Source organism: Hemicordylus capensis, chromosome 12 (assembly GCF_027244095.1).
Source record: "Hemicordylus capensis ecotype Gifberg chromosome 12, rHemCap1.1.pri, whole genome shotgun sequence".
In the NCBI taxonomy this organism is placed as follows: Eukaryota; Metazoa; Chordata; class Lepidosauria; order Squamata; family Cordylidae; genus Hemicordylus; species Hemicordylus capensis.
Genome location: NC_069668.1, coordinates 10,004,724 through 10,019,385, shown reverse-complemented (window position 1 = coordinate 10,019,385; position 14,662 = coordinate 10,004,724). Strand labels below are relative to the sequence as shown.

General features: G+C 53.4%; 1 protein-coding gene across 5 annotated transcripts in view; it reads right to left on the bottom strand.

The window, feature by feature from the left end:
• The window catches only part of ALDH3A2 (aldehyde dehydrogenase 3 family member A2), a 33,390-nt gene that overhangs the window by 18,149 nt on the left and 579 nt on the right, over nt 1-14,662 (bottom strand). For 3 of the 5 annotated variants that reach the window (XR_008311767.1, XR_008311768.1, XM_053274721.1), the window contains exons 1-11: nt 12,036-12,169; nt 8,702-8,876; nt 7,427-7,658; nt 7,153-7,238; nt 6,814-7,022; nt 5,723-5,840; nt 4,201-4,342; nt 3,510-3,676; nt 2,370-2,469; nt 1,844-2,079; nt 41-160 (exon numbers count right to left, since the gene is read on the bottom strand). Coding sequence is in view for 3 of the 5 variants with exons in the window: in XM_053274721.1 (XP_053130696.1) it covers nt 80-160; nt 1,844-2,079; nt 2,370-2,469; nt 3,510-3,676; nt 4,201-4,342; nt 5,723-5,840; nt 6,814-7,022; nt 7,153-7,238; nt 7,427-7,658; nt 8,702-8,876; nt 12,036-12,085 (1,596 nt within the window). In the remaining 2 variants the exon portion in view is untranslated. Of the gene's footprint in view, nt 1-40; nt 161-1,843; nt 2,080-2,369; nt 2,470-3,509; nt 3,677-4,200; nt 4,343-5,722; nt 5,841-6,813; nt 7,023-7,152; nt 7,239-7,426; nt 7,659-8,701; nt 8,877-12,035; nt 12,170-14,662 lie in introns of those variants that run through there. The other 2 variants (XM_053274722.1, XM_053274723.1) reach the window with 2 other exon arrangements.

Genomic DNA, 14,662 nt, shown 5'->3' with positions numbered 1-14,662 from the left:
CAAAGAAGAAGAAGAAGAAGAAGAAGAGAAGGAGTCCTACCTCGCCTGAGAAATGCAGGCCTTGAATACGGACCTCACATCAGGTCCTAGTGAGCCCCCACATTTTCTGTGCTGCCAGCACAGCCAGCAGGGTCTTAACCCCTAGAATGGCCCGGCGGTTCTGGGGAGAGCCAGAGAAAATGTGCAGTTCAGCCCACTTCCACCTGCCACCTGTTACAGTCGCCAACTTTTTTGATTGGGCCCTGCTCTTGCATTTTTAACCGCCATGTTGGTCTGCAGACACTAGCAAGAGATCGAACACCGACATGGTGAGAACGTCTGTGGAGGTCAACAGGGGGAGTTTTTCACAGTGTCAAGTGAGGCACCCTGCCGCTGGCTAAGGTCTGCAGATGGAGTTGCTAGAAAGAGGCACAGGAGCAGGCCAGGCCAGTTTCCTTGGGGATCAGATGGCAACCCCACACAGAATGCTAAACGGTGTTGTTATCACAGCATGGGCTGCCAACAGCACATGTTGTGCTCCATCAAGGCTGTGGACACTGTCGTTTGGTTGTAGGCATGCATTTCCCCCTTTGCTAAGCAGGGTCTGCCCTGGCTTGCATTTGCAAGCAGGTAGGGCTGGGAGAGAGACTCCTGCCTGCAACCTTGGAGAAGCCGCGGCCAGTCTGTGAAGACAATACTGAGCTAGATCGACCATTGGTCTGACTCCGTATATGGCAGCTTCCTGTGTTCCTAGAACACTCCAGCCCCTCTGCAAAACGCGTCCCCCCCAAAAGAGAAAGCTGTTAAAGAAGACACTAGGATAAAAATGGATTTTGGCTGAAGGCACAATCAGCAGAGCTGAGAGAAAGGAAGAATTCCTACCACCGACCGCCAGGTCACATTTACGAGACTTAGTTCAGCAAACCTCTAACTCAACAACCATCATCCCAAAACGGCCAAAGGGGACAGCGGGAGTTTTAGTCCAACACAGACATGGAAGCCTCCATTATTGCCTCAGGGAGCTGGGTCCTCCAAGGATCAAGGGAAGTATCCTACAATGCACTGAGCTCCCAGTAGAGAGGCAATGCACAGTACAGCAGCAGCTCTCCTCTGATTGGCCCCTCTAGCTGCAGAACTCTCTGACAAACATGGCCGCTGGCTGCTGGGGACTGCTTAAAACAAGGATTTCAACACATGATCAGAAAAACAAGGGAGGGCAACTGCTATTTTCATCCTCTTTGCAGTTGCCACTGGCTTGCTGGCTGCTACTCACGGACGGGACTTCTCTGCTGCCACCTCAAGGATTTGGAACGTGCTCCCTGCCGAAATAAGAGCCCCCCCATCTCGGACCACTTTTAAAGATGCACTTATTCACCCAAGCTTTTTAGCTGGAATTGTGGCTGCAAATTGTTTTAATGTTTGCTTTAATTTGTTTTATGTTGTTGCGAACTGCCCAGAGACTTAAGTTTGGGGCAGTGTACAAATATAACACACACATATACATCTGAGGGCTCCCCAAATTTATTTGTTTTTATGTTTATCCCCTGCTCTTCCTCCAAAGGAGCCCAGATGGTGTATGTGGCTTCTGTTGGCAAGGCCGAGAGAGAAGCGAACTGGCCCAGAGTCCCCCAGTGAGTTTCATGGCCGAGTGGGGATTTGAACTCAGGTCTCCCCGCTCCGAATCCAGCACTCTAGCCACAACACTACGCTGGCACCCCTGAGAACCCCTGTCCTGACTCCTGTGCAGCCGTCACAGGGAAGGGGAGTAAGTTGCCACTGTCAGACACAGGTGCCCCTGCAGCCTGCAAGGACACGGCCAAGGCGGCCCACCTTGTGCCGGCCGAACCCCTCCCGCCAGGCTCACCTTGATCACCACAGCCACCAAGAGGCCCAGGACCGCGAGGGCCACGAGCCCGATCTTGCTCTTGCTGAACCGCTTCAGGACGAAGAACTTGGCCCAGTCCACTTTCTTCTGGCTGTTGGGTGGGTAGCGGATCTTGTTGACGGCTTCCATCTTGAGGGCCCGGATGAGGCAGGAGCGCCGGTGGGAGAAGGTCTCAAAGCTGTGCCGGCCGTGGTAGGACCCCATGCCGCTCTTTCCTGCGGGGGGGTGGGAGGGGAGAAGGGTGTTACTGGTGCAAAATGGTTAGTGATGGATGGAGAGAAGGAGGGGAGGGGGGGAGAGAGGGACTGTGTTTGCAGGAGTCATCAGATCGTAGCCTAGGGGCAGGCAACCCTGGCTCTCCAGCTGCTGCTGAACTACAACTCCCATCATCCCCCGTGAAGCCCAACCCCCACTGCAGAGCCCTGTGCTAGTCACCCCAATCTCTACCGCCTTCCCCCAAGCGCACTTTGTTAAGCGCCCCGCCCCGCCCGAAGCATCGACTCACCGACTCCGCCAAAGGGCAAGCCCGGCAGGGTGAAATGCATGAGGACGTCGTTGGCGGTCACGCCCCCGCTGGAGGTCTCAGCAATCATCCTCTTGATGATCTGGGGGTGGGGGGAGAAGAGAGACCCCGAGAGAAGTCAACGGGCAGGCGGTGCTCAGTCGGAAGGCAGCAACCAACTCCCTGAGTTGGTCAGACGACGGAAGAGAAGGAAGGAGGCCCGGCTGGCTGGCTGCTTCTTGTAACTAGCAATGCACCAGCAGCCACGCTTTGGGGGGGCTGGTGCATGACTGAGAAGGGGCAGGGAGCCAGCAGAGGGCGCCATCCCGCCTGGCCACAGGCAACGCTTTTTGCATATCCATTCTGCTTCCACATTGCCTTCAACTTCCCCATTCAAAAGAAAAATTGCGGAAAGAGCATTTGGTCAACACGCAGACCTTTTGAAATCTAATCCATTAGTCTGGGGGGTTCTCAACCCTGGCTCCCCAAATGTTGTGGGACTACAACTCCCACCATCCACTGCCACAAGAGCGGAAGCCTAGGGATGATGAGATATGTCATCCAACATCACCTGGGGATCCACGTTTAGGAACCCCCGGCTTACAAAATAACGTTAACAGCGTCACAACCAAGACAAGACAGCCCCGAGGAAGTGGCTGGTGGCCCAGTCCAGGGGTCCTAGGAACACAGGAAGCTGCCACATACCGAGTCAGCCCCTTGGTCCATCTAGCTCAGTGATTGTCTACACAGACTGGCAGCGGCTTCTCCAAGGTTGCAGGCAGGAGTCTCTCTCAGCCCGATCTTGGAGAAGCTGCCAGGGAGGGAACTTGAGACCTAGATGCTCTTCCTAGAGCGGCCCCATTATCCCCTCAGGGGAATCTCTTCCAGCGCTCACACATGTAGTCTCCCATTCAAATGCAAACCAGGGTGGACCCTGCTTAGCAAAGGGAACAATTCATGCTAGCTGCCTCAAGACCGGCTCTCCTCTCCTTCGGGTGCCCAAACCAGGGTCCCCAAGGGCCACTGTGGCAGGGGATGAGGGGAGTTGTAGTCCTACTACATCTGAGGTCCCCACGGCCTGGAGAACCCCGTTTTAGGAGACCCGGCCCAGGAATCGCATCCAGGCAGGGTCTCGGGGCCCACCTTGTTGTCGTTGGCAAAGACGTAGAGGGCCAGAGGCTTCTCCCGCTGATTGATGAACCGGATGGCTTCGTCCACGCCCTTCACAGCGACAATCGGAAGGACGGGGCCAAAGATCTCTTCCTGCATGATCTTCGATTCTGGACTGACATCTGTGAGGATCGTCGGCGCTGGAAGGGGAGATGGATAAAGGTTATGGCGAAGGGAAAGGTGGAGAGAACAAGTTGGATGTGCAGAGCGAAGAGGGCCTCTGAACGTTGAATCCAGAACTCGTGTGCTAAACCCGTCCCTCTTCAGGGCCACGCCACATTCCACATCATCAGCGTCTCAAGCTGTTAGTCCTCATTTCCAGAGCTCCCCACTTCTCTGCCCCAATCCTCCTGCTGTTATTGGGGGTGGTTTAAAAATAATCATCAAGCACAATTCTAGCATCTCCACAAGGGCCCCCTGTGAATTTAGGGAAGATCAAGCTCTTTTTGTTGCCAAGACCCTCTTTTTTGGTTCAGTACAAGCATACGATACACAGATGCAGAAATACGCTGCCCTTCCAGTAAGCCTACCCGTCTCTTTTCCTGCCACCCATTTAAAACACCGTCTCAAATGCATCCCGTTCCAAAGAGGCCCCCAGCCCGCTTTTTTGTCCAGCTGGGCACAGCCTGCCAATCAAGACCAACGCCATCCGCTCTCGGCTCACCAATGTAGCAGGTGGCTTCATCGGCTTCCCCTCCGTGAGCAACCTTCTGCCCCTCCAGCAACCCCACGATTCTCTTGAAGTGGCGTTGGTTGACAATCCGCTCGTAGTCTGGGGACAGCTTGACGTCTTCGCCGTAGAATTCCTGCAGGGAGGGCCGAGGGGACAGGCGGACCAGGGGCCATCAGGGCCAGGGTTCCCTCTCCCAGGGATTCCCAGATGTGGTGGACTACAACTCCCAGAATCCCCAGCCAAAGGCCATGACAGCTGGGGTTGCTGGGAGCTGTCGTGAACAGCATCTGGGAATCCCTGTTGGAGGGTTGAAGCCCGTAAGGACCCTGGGAGGTAGGTTAGGCTGGTAGAGACCAACTCAAGCTCAACTTCATGGCTGGATGGAGGTTTCCGGCATTCACATCCAGCACTGACTGAAAGACAACATCCATTCTCGACGCATGGGCCAGTCACTTCTCTCTCAGCCTAGCCTACCTCACAGGGCTGTCGTGAAAGAGAAACTGAAGTATGTAGCACACCACTCTGGGCTCCTTGGAGGAAGAGCGGGATATAAATATAACAATTAATTAATAATTAATAATGATTAATCCGGCAGCTGAGCACAAGAACAGCCCAGCTGGATCAGGCCCAAGGCCTCTCTAGTCCAGCGTCCTGGTTCCCTGAGGATCACCTGGTCTAGGACTACAAATATTTATCTATCGCTTTCCTACAGACGTTCTCAGAGCCGTCTGCAGAAAAAAATGAAATACGCCTGAAATATGGCTCCGCGTCCCCAAAGGGCTCGCAGTCAGAAGAAACAGAGGGTAGACGCCAGCAACAGCCACTGGAGGGGTGCTGTGCTGGGGCTGGAGAGGGCCAGCTGCTCTCCCCCTGCTAAAGAGAAGAGAAGCACCACTTTGAAAAGGGGGCTCTTTAGCAGCTTCCCAAGCAGGCGTCTTTGCCAACGAAGATCCTTTTAACTGGAGACATTCAGGATTGAACCTGCAAAGCAGGTGCTCTTGCCCTTGAACCCGGGGCCTTCCGCTCCCTTCGGGGCAGCGCCACGGACGCCAACAGGGCGGCTGCCCAGAATGGCGGACTTTCTTCTGCCCCACCCCACCCCAAATCCCTCGACAGAAAGCGCTTTGGGGTAGCCACAAGCAGCGTCCCCCTCTAACAGGGACTCCCAGATGTGGTGGACCACAACTCCCAGAATCCCCAGCGGCAAGGGCTTTGGCTTGGGGCTTCTGGGAGTTGTCGTCCACAACATCTGGGAGTCCCCGTTAGAGGGGACACCGGCCACAAGCAAGGATCGAGGCTTGCGTGGCAAGGTGTGATGATCCTGTAGGGTTGGGTTTGGGGTTGGTTTTTTTTTTGCAAACTGGCTGGGGAAACGCAGCTCACGGACAAGCTCTGGAGCCGGGTTGACTGAATCAGGGGAAGCGAGGCACGAACACAGCCGACCCTTCCCCACGGGGGGCTGCAGAGCCGAGGGAGCCCAGGCCCGCCAAGGGCCCGCGGGCCCCACCCTCACCTTCAGCGTCTTCCTCATGGTCTCCACGATCTGGTTCTGGATGGACGGGTCGCACAGGACGTAGTCGGGGGCGATGCAGGTCTGGCCGCAGTTCATGTATTTCCCCCACGTGATCCGCCTGCAGGGAAGAAAGGAAGACGCAAGATCCAGCTCCGCTTCCTGGCGGGTCAGGAGAGGCCACAGCGGCCTTGTTGGTGTGGGCGGGATAGGTTCCAGTCTAGCTCAGCCCAAGACATTTTGCCCCCGCCCCCGAGGCAAAACCCCCCAAATGCATTCCTCCCCCTCCCTTCCTCAAGAACAAACAAGAGCCAGCAAAGTGCAGTGGTCAGAGTGTTGGACTAGGACCTGGAAGACCCGAGTTCGAATCCCCATGCAACTGTGAAACTCACATGGGTGACTCTGGGCCAGTCGTGGACCTCTCAGCCTAGCCTACCTCACAGGGTTGTTGTGAGGATAAAGATAAGCATGTACACCGCTCTGAACTCCTCGGAGGAAGAGCAGGATATACATATAAATAAATAAATAAATAAAGTAAGTTCAACTGCAATTTGCCACTTTCCCCTTGTCGGCGACCGATTCACAAAAGCAAAGATTTGTAGGATGCTTTTAAGAAAGATAACAGGGCTGTTCTCAAGACCACTGAGGATGACAGCATGAGCTGCCCCCTTTGCTAAGCAGGGTCCACCCTGGTTTGCATTTGAATGGGAGACTAGATGTGAGCACTGGAAGAGATTCCCCCTTAACGAGATGGAGCCGCTCTGGGAAGAGCATAACTAGGTCCCAAGTTCCCTCCTTGGCAGCATCTCCGAGATAGGGCTGAGAGAGAGACTCCTGCCTGCAACCTGGGAGAAGCCGCTGCCAGTCCAGATACACAATCCTCAGCTAGATGGACCAAGGGTCTGACTCAGTATATGGCAGCTCCCTATCCTTCCTATGGAGGGATCTCCTGAAGGCAGAGGCTCCCAGCTCCAAATGTTGCCGGACGGCAACCCCGTCACCATCACCCCACTGAGCCACGTGAACGTACGAACTGCAGCTGGGGATGCTGGGAGCCGTGGTCCATCCGCCACCCACTCGCTTCCGCCTCTCACCTGCAGGCCACGTTCAGGTCGCAGTCCTTGTCGACGTAGCAAGGGCTCTTCCCGCCCAGCTCCAGCGTGACGGGCGTCAGGTGCTTGGCAGCGGCCTCCATGACGATCTTGCCCACGGTGCTGTTGCCGGTGTAGAGGATGTGGTCGAACCGCTGCTTCAGAAGCTCCGTCGTCTCCGGGACCCCTCCGTTGACCACCGGAAACAGGTCCTGGGGGAGCGGAGAGAACAAACAAACAAACAAACAAGCATCAGAGGTGTGGTCGGTTGGAACACACATCAATCCCGAGGCAATCCAAGACAGCATCGGTTGCTGCGAATCCCTTGGCAGTTCCACCCACCTTGTCAAGGTACTGAGGCAGCAGCTCTGCAAAGAGTTTGGCGGTCTGTTCGCTGACCTCCGACGGCTTCACCACCACGGCGTTCCCTGAAAGAAAATGGGCCGGAGAACTTCTTAACATCGGCTGCATTTCCCCGGAAGCCGGAAAGACCCTGGCTTCCGAGCCCAAAGCAGGCCTGTCCGGAAGACTGCCTTGAGGACTAGAAGCTTGAGTTTTGAGGCGCAGAACCGCAGCCGTCCCAGCGGGGAGCTGTGCCAAAGGCGGGGCCGCGTACCTGCTGCAATGGCCCCGATCAGGGGCTGCATGATGAGGATGAAGGGGTAGTTCCATGCGCCGATGATGAGCACCACACCCAGCGGCTCGTGGTGGATGTAGGTCTCGTCCGTCAGCGTCATGATGGTCTTCTCCACGTGCTGAGGGGCAGCCCACTCCGGGAGCTTGTCCACCATCAGGGCGATCTCTCCCAGCACGCTCATAATCTCATAGCTGAAGGTGTTGAGGCTGTTCTGTTGGGAGAGCCAGGAGTGCCACGGATCAGTGGGGCCAGGGCAGATGGGGACAGAGGGGGACCTGGGGCTACAGTCTGCAGGCACAGGCTGCGGCCCCTTGATGAAGCAAAGCAGGTCTGCCCTGGTCAGTGACCAGATCGGAGGCCTCCTGGGAACCCTCGGTCCCTCTAGCTGAATACTGGTTGCACTGGCTGGTAGCAGCACTCCCGGGCAGGATTCTTTCCCCACAATAAATGGAGACGCTGCCAGGGACTGAACCCGGGACCCTCTGCATGCAAAGTGGATGCTTTTCTGCTGAGAGCTATGGAAGCTCCTGATTCACACCAGAAGCTGCTGCCGTCTGAGTCAGACCCTTGGTCCTTCTAGCTCAGTACTGTCTGCACTGACTGGCAGCATCCCTTCCGGGCTTCACACCTGGGATTTCCCCAGATGCTGCCAGCAAGCGGACCCTTCTGCACACAAAGCAGAGGCTCTATCACTGAGCTACGATTCTTCCCTTCAGGTTTCTGGGTGGAAGGGAGATCGGTTACAAGTGTACAAAATAAGCCTGGGGAAGCACGCTCACTGGACACTTGATCAGCGGTGGCCTCACAGCTGACAGCTGGGTAGAAAAGCGGGGGACACAAAACCCAAATCTTTAAACACAGGGTGGGCTTTTTGCTCTTTTACAGAAGGCCTCTGGGGCAGGGGTTACGGGGGTCCCAACAGAACGCCGGGGCAGCCAGCTCTCTCCCTCTCGTCTCAAAACTGGGTGCGGCTGGGCAGTTCTGTCCCCCCCAAATAAATGGCTGGGGGCTATAATTGAGCAAAAGGGTTCAAAGACCCCGGGGCCCCCGCTCCAGAGGGCCCTCCAGCTCCACCCCTCCCAATTTTCTTCATTATCTCCCTCACTCTGGGAGAGAGAGGAACGGACACGGGCCCCCCTCCCCTAGCTGCGCTCCCGGGATCTCTTCCTCAGGCCTTTCCCCACCCTCCACCGCTTGCGCCGATCGCTCTCAAAGCGCGAGGGCGGAAGCGAGAACCTCCCGGAGCGAGCAGACCTTGTTGAGATCCGCCTTGAGGGCCGCGGCGATGGCCTTCTCCTTCTCTTGCACCATCCTCCTGAGGGCCTTCAGCTGCCGGATCCGGAACTCCAAAGGGCGCGTCTTGCCCGTATCGAAAGCGGCTCTGGCCCGATCCACGGCTGCCTTCACTCCGTCCATCGCTGCTGGGAGACTGGAGCAAGAGAAAGAAGAGCCGAGCAGTCAAAAACCCAGCCCAGAGTCACCTTGGAAATGCAGCTTTGCATCCCCTCTAGGTTTTTTTTTAGCATACAGTTTTTCTCAGCGTTTTGGGGGGGGGGGCAGGGGGGCAAAAAACTTGACTTTTTAAAAAGTGTCAAAGTTTTCATTGGTATAACAAGGTGCAGGAGTACAGCATCCATGTCTGTTTCTTATTTCTTTTGCAGAGACAGGCAAAGTCATTGTCCAAAATCGCAGCAATGACGAACCCGTACAATTCAAGAGAGAAATCCACCACGTCAGAGGTTCTCAACGTTGCATCCTCAGAGATGATTGGACTACAACTCCCATCCCCAACTGAAGGCTGGGATTATGGGAGTTTGTTTGTTTATTTTACATTTTATATCCCGCTCTTCCTCCAAGGAGCCCAGAGCGGTGTACTACATACTGAGGTTTCTCCTCACAACAACCCTGTGAAGTAGGTTAGGCTGAGAGAGAAGTGACTGGCCCAGAGTCACCCAGCTAGTATCATGGCTGAGTCCAACCACATCCAGGGACCCAAAGTTGAGGACCCCTGCCCTCTAGGTCAGGTCCAAACTCTTAACATTTGTTGCCCGTTTACAGAATAAACGTCATCTGTGGTTTCATGCAAAATGGTTTTGGTTCACTTGGGACATTTAAGAATGGAAGACACACTTCTAGAGAGAAATTGGAGAACCTTGGGCTTCCCATTACAGACAATGGACAAAAAAGATCCAAGGTCGTGAGAACAGGGGGTCAGTCCAGCCCCACAAGAGACTTCAACCTGAGAACGTGTTTATCCTCCTACGTACAAGATTTGTTTCCTCTCCTACTTACAAATATAGCATCAAAAAATCACCAAAACCAAGATTGTCTCTCCACAAAGACAGATTTCACACAAGACAGCTGCAGCTAAAAATATAACTGCTGCTCGGAAATCCGTCTGGGCAGTTTCTCCGTTAACTGCCTCTGTTTACTTCCAAAGTCCCCCACTGCAAAAACCCAGGGGTTCACTTTGGCTGCTGTGGCTGGGGATGATGGGAGTTGTAGTAGTCCGACATTCATATTTTGAGGGAGCAATCTCTGCCAACATTTTCCTTAAGCTCTGAAGTTGTTTTTCTGGCTCTGTTAGGTTCTGGCAATGGGTATTCCCCTTCTGTTTACTTTCTGGGTCAAAGGCAAGCCAGGATTGCTGGATGTTGCAAGTTTCAGCTAACAGATATGCGGAGGAGGAAAGGAACATAGGAAGCTGCCATATACTGAGTCAGACCACTGATCTATTTCGCTCAGTATTGTCTTCACAGACTGGCAGCGGCTTCTCCAAGGTTGCAAGCAGGAATCTCGCTCAGCCCTATCTTGGAGATGCTGCCAGGGAGGGAACTTGGAACCTTCTGCATTTCCCAGAGCAGCTCCATTCCCTGAGCAGAATATCTGACAGTGCTCACACTTCTAGTCTCCTTTACACAAAAACCACACAACCATGTTGATATATGGCCAGGTATTTCCCCTTGACACGGAGCACCCAAGACGGGCAGAGGCAGAGATAAGTTTCTGCCTGCGAGCACCACCACCTACCACTAAACATAAGAACATAAGAACAGCCCTGCTGGATCAGGCCCAAGGAGGCCCATCGAGTCCAGCATCCTGTTTCGCACAGTGGCCCACCAGATGCCCCTGAGAAGCCTGCAGGCAGGAGGTCTGTGTATGCCCTCTCTCCTGCTGCTGTTGCTTCCCTGCAAACTGGTACTATTACTACAACAAATATTTATATACTGCTCTTCAAACAAAGTACACAAAGTGGCTAACAAAGAAAAATACAAACATAAAATGAAACCACCTCTGCTGGTTTCAGAGAACCCACCGGGAGGGTGTTAGCTGAGGGCAGGGAGGCAGAGATTTGACAGCTCCCTGGACTGGCTTTTAACAACTACATACAGGAGCACACCCAACAGGTGCAGCCTTCCCCAGGCGAACTTCACAGCTTCTCCCAACCGTCACTATATTGGCAGGCAGGCATTCACTTGGTAGAGCTTAACCCCCTCACAGCCAGGAAAAGCTGCACCGGGTGAGTTTCTGCCACTCTTTGCTTTTGCACCCTTTGCTTTTGCAGGCAGGCAGGCAGGCAGGCATTCATTCATCCTATGTGGTTTCATCTTTCCCCAGCTCCCCACCTGGAAAGACTGCACCTAGTTAACTTCCATCACTGATGGAGAGCTGGTCTTGGGGTAGCAAGCATGAATCACCCCCTTTGCTAAGCAAGGTCTGCCCTGGTTTTCATTGCAATGGGAGACCACATATGTGAGCACTGGAAGAGATTCCCCTGTGCGGTGGGGCCGCTCTGGGAAGAGTATTTGCGTGCTTGCATGCAGAAGGTCCCAGGTTCCCTCCCGGGCATCTCCAGATAGGGCTGGGTGAGACTCCCGCCTGCTGCCTTGGAGAAATTGCTGCCAGTCAGAGCAGGCAATACTGAGCTAGATGGAGCAAGGGTCTGATTCAGTATGAGGCAGCTCCCTACGATCCTGGGGGGCAGGGAAGATGAAACCATACACGGTTGCCCTGTGGCTTTCTCTGAAAAGCTTTTACATAAGCTATACTGGCAAGCAGGCAGCGTTCCCTCTAACAGGGATTCCCAGATGTTGTTGACTACAACTCCCATAATGCCCAAGCAAAGGCCATTGCAGCTGGGGATGCTGGGAGTTGTAGTCAACAACATCTGGGAATCCCTGTTAGAGGGGACACTGCAGGGCAGGCTGCCCCCGGTGGCTTGGGGGGAGGAGGGAATGCCTGCCGGCAAGTGGTTTAAAAGGATACTGCCACATACTGAGTCAGACCCTTGGTCCATCGAGTTCAGTTTTGTCTACAGACTGGCAGCGGCTTCTCCAAGGTTGCAGGCAGGAATCTCTCTCCGCCCTATCTTGGAGATGCTGCCAGGGAGGGAACTGGGAACCCTCTGCTCTTCCCAGAGCGGCTCCATCCCCTGAGGGGAAGATCTCCCAGTGCTCACACATGTAGTCCCCCATCCAAATGCAAACCAGGGTGCACCCTGCTTCGCAAATGGGGCAATTCATGCTTGCTTCTATCACCAGATCCCCTCCTCCTCCTCCTCCCCCTCTCCCCGCAAAGACCCACTTACAGCACCAGTCCTCCCTTCTCCGTCTGCACGCGACCTCCCAAGGCTGGCATCTCTCGCTCTCTCTCTCTCTGACTCTCCCCGACCCACGCTCCACACTTCCTGCTTCCGGTCAGCTGACCGGCTCCCCTGCCAGGTGTAAGCCCGGTTTCTGGTCCCCTTGGGTTGTGTGTAAGCCCGTGCGGGCAGAGCCTGCGAAGGGCCACGTGGTTGCGTAGGCTGCTTAGGGAATAGCCTTTCCAAGAGCTGTATTCCTTTGCAAATATACCCCCAGACATTGCATACCTTCTATAAATACATCTTGCATTGGTTTCTGTAATTTATACCTATCATTTTATTTCCCTGTTCTCACAAGCTTTCAATTTAGAATTTTTAATAATTTTCATCCTTGGTTTTAATCACCATTTTATACTGTTGTTTCTATTGTGTCTCGTGTATTTTAATCTGTGTTGACTTTTAAATATTTTAAATTTTGTACACTGCCTAGAGATGTACATATATCAGGTGGTATAAATTATTGGGCAGCAGTGATACAGGAAGATGCTGAAAGGCATCATCATCTCATCCTGCGCGGGAGGAGGCAATGGTCAACCCCTCATGGATTCTACCAAAGACTACCACAGGGCTCTGTGGTCACCAGGAGTTGGCACACTTTACTTTAGTGACCTCCCATGGGGCCTCCTCCTCACGAGTAAGTGTGTCTGGGATTGCAGCCAGATACATGGCTTATACAGAATTCTGTAGTGAATGAATCCCCTTAAAAGTAGAAGTTCCTTCTGAGTAAACACGTGTAGGATCGGGCTGATGACAAAGACATGCTTCAGGTAAAGTTGCCACTGTTTTTCTGCCCTGCTTCGGCTCCTCTGCCTGCAGTCTGACCGGTAGATAGACATCAGGTTAAGTTTTATCCCCCTTGCAAGGAAAAGCTTCACCAGTTAAATATTTACACTGCTTTTAATGGCTCAAAAGCAGATCCCTTTTAAAAAAGAAAGGCAGCCTTGCTGGGCAAGGAGGGGTCCTGAGATCCCCTTCCCCAAATGCAGAAAACTTCAGGCGCTTAATAATAAGTACATCCAACACCACATTTAAATACATAAGTATATATTGGCCTTCTTTACTGTGAAGCTAATGTGGATGAAGGGATTTGAAAAGCAGAAAAATCTATGAGTGCAAAGTCTACCTGAAAAGTACAAAGGGCTTTCAAATGTTTGAGCTAATCATTTCGCATATCTTTTCCTAGGTATAAGAGCTGTTGGACATTGGAACTGTCTGCCTCATGAAAAGGTGGGCAGGCTCTCCTTCACTGGAGATTTTCAAATAGAGACTAGCCATCCACTGTCAGGAATGCTGCTGTTCTTTCATATTTTCTCTCGGCAAAGATCCTATCAGGAGGATGCAGCATGTCCTTGAGCAATTTGCCCTTCAGTCTTTTCCTTGGCTTAAGTGAGGAAAATTTGACCCCCAACCTGAAATCGTACAACAAGTACCAAACTGTACCTCACATGGAAGACAGGCCTCCAAATGTGACCTTATCAGGGCTTTGTTGCATGGCCTTAGTATTCCAGAGTTTCTTAACACACACAAAAGGGCATTAAAGAAATCCATGGAGGATTAGTCTAGCAATTACTTTTAACTGTGATTGCAAAAGGAAGACTGCTGTGTTTAAAGGCAGCCTACATTCCAGTCTCAGTCGCTGGGCACAAACAAGAGGCAGCCATTTCTTATCTTTGTGCGCCTTTTGTGAGCACCCAGAGATATCCGGCTGGCGCCTGGATGAGATGTACTTTGCTTTCACCCGACAGGGCAACTCCTACATTACGAAACATGTCCTGACAGTGCAATGGCATTGGCTTTGTCTGCTGCAGCATCACAACATTGGCTTGTGCAAAATGCATGAAAACCCCTTTCCTCAAAAGCGCTGCCTCGAAAACAACCCTTCACTCCAAAGCGTTTGCTTTTTCTTCATGTTGAGCAATACTTTGAATGTCCCCATGTTCTAAGCTCACTCAAGGGCCTTCCTGTGCATCCGCCTGCTTCAGTGCCAGAGGCTTTACATGCACTACAAAGGGACAATCACACTCCACACAGTGTCCACGTCAGCCGTGGCAGGAGGACGGACATGCCTAGGGAGGCCCAAGAGGCCTCCGTCCTACATGACTCACACTTCAGGGGCTTGGCCAGCTTTTTCTGCAGGGGGTCAGGTCAGCAAGGATCCCTTCCACCCACCATTAACGCCACAAACGTGCAAAACCTCTCCCAGCTGCAGAAGTCCTGTCCCAGCTGCTTATTTTGTTTCAACAGATGTTTCAGTCTGGACAGCTTCACGGATCATCTTGTAAGCCGCAGACAGCGCTCAGCAAGTGGGAAACGACATGGGCGCACCATGAGTTTCCATGCGGGCATACCCAGGGCGAAGTACGGCTCACGAAAGTGCCTGCAGAGAAGAAACGCCCCCCCAAGCGACTCGAGCAAGCGAGCCAAGCTGCATATAGAACGCAGCCCCCCTCGGCAGGACCCCTTGCTGGATTTGCCTCCAAGGTCTCAATCCTCAACTCTCAACGCAGTGCCCATTCAGCACAGCACCATCCTCTCTCTCTCCCTGCAACGGATCAAATCCTGTTGAAGAGGAG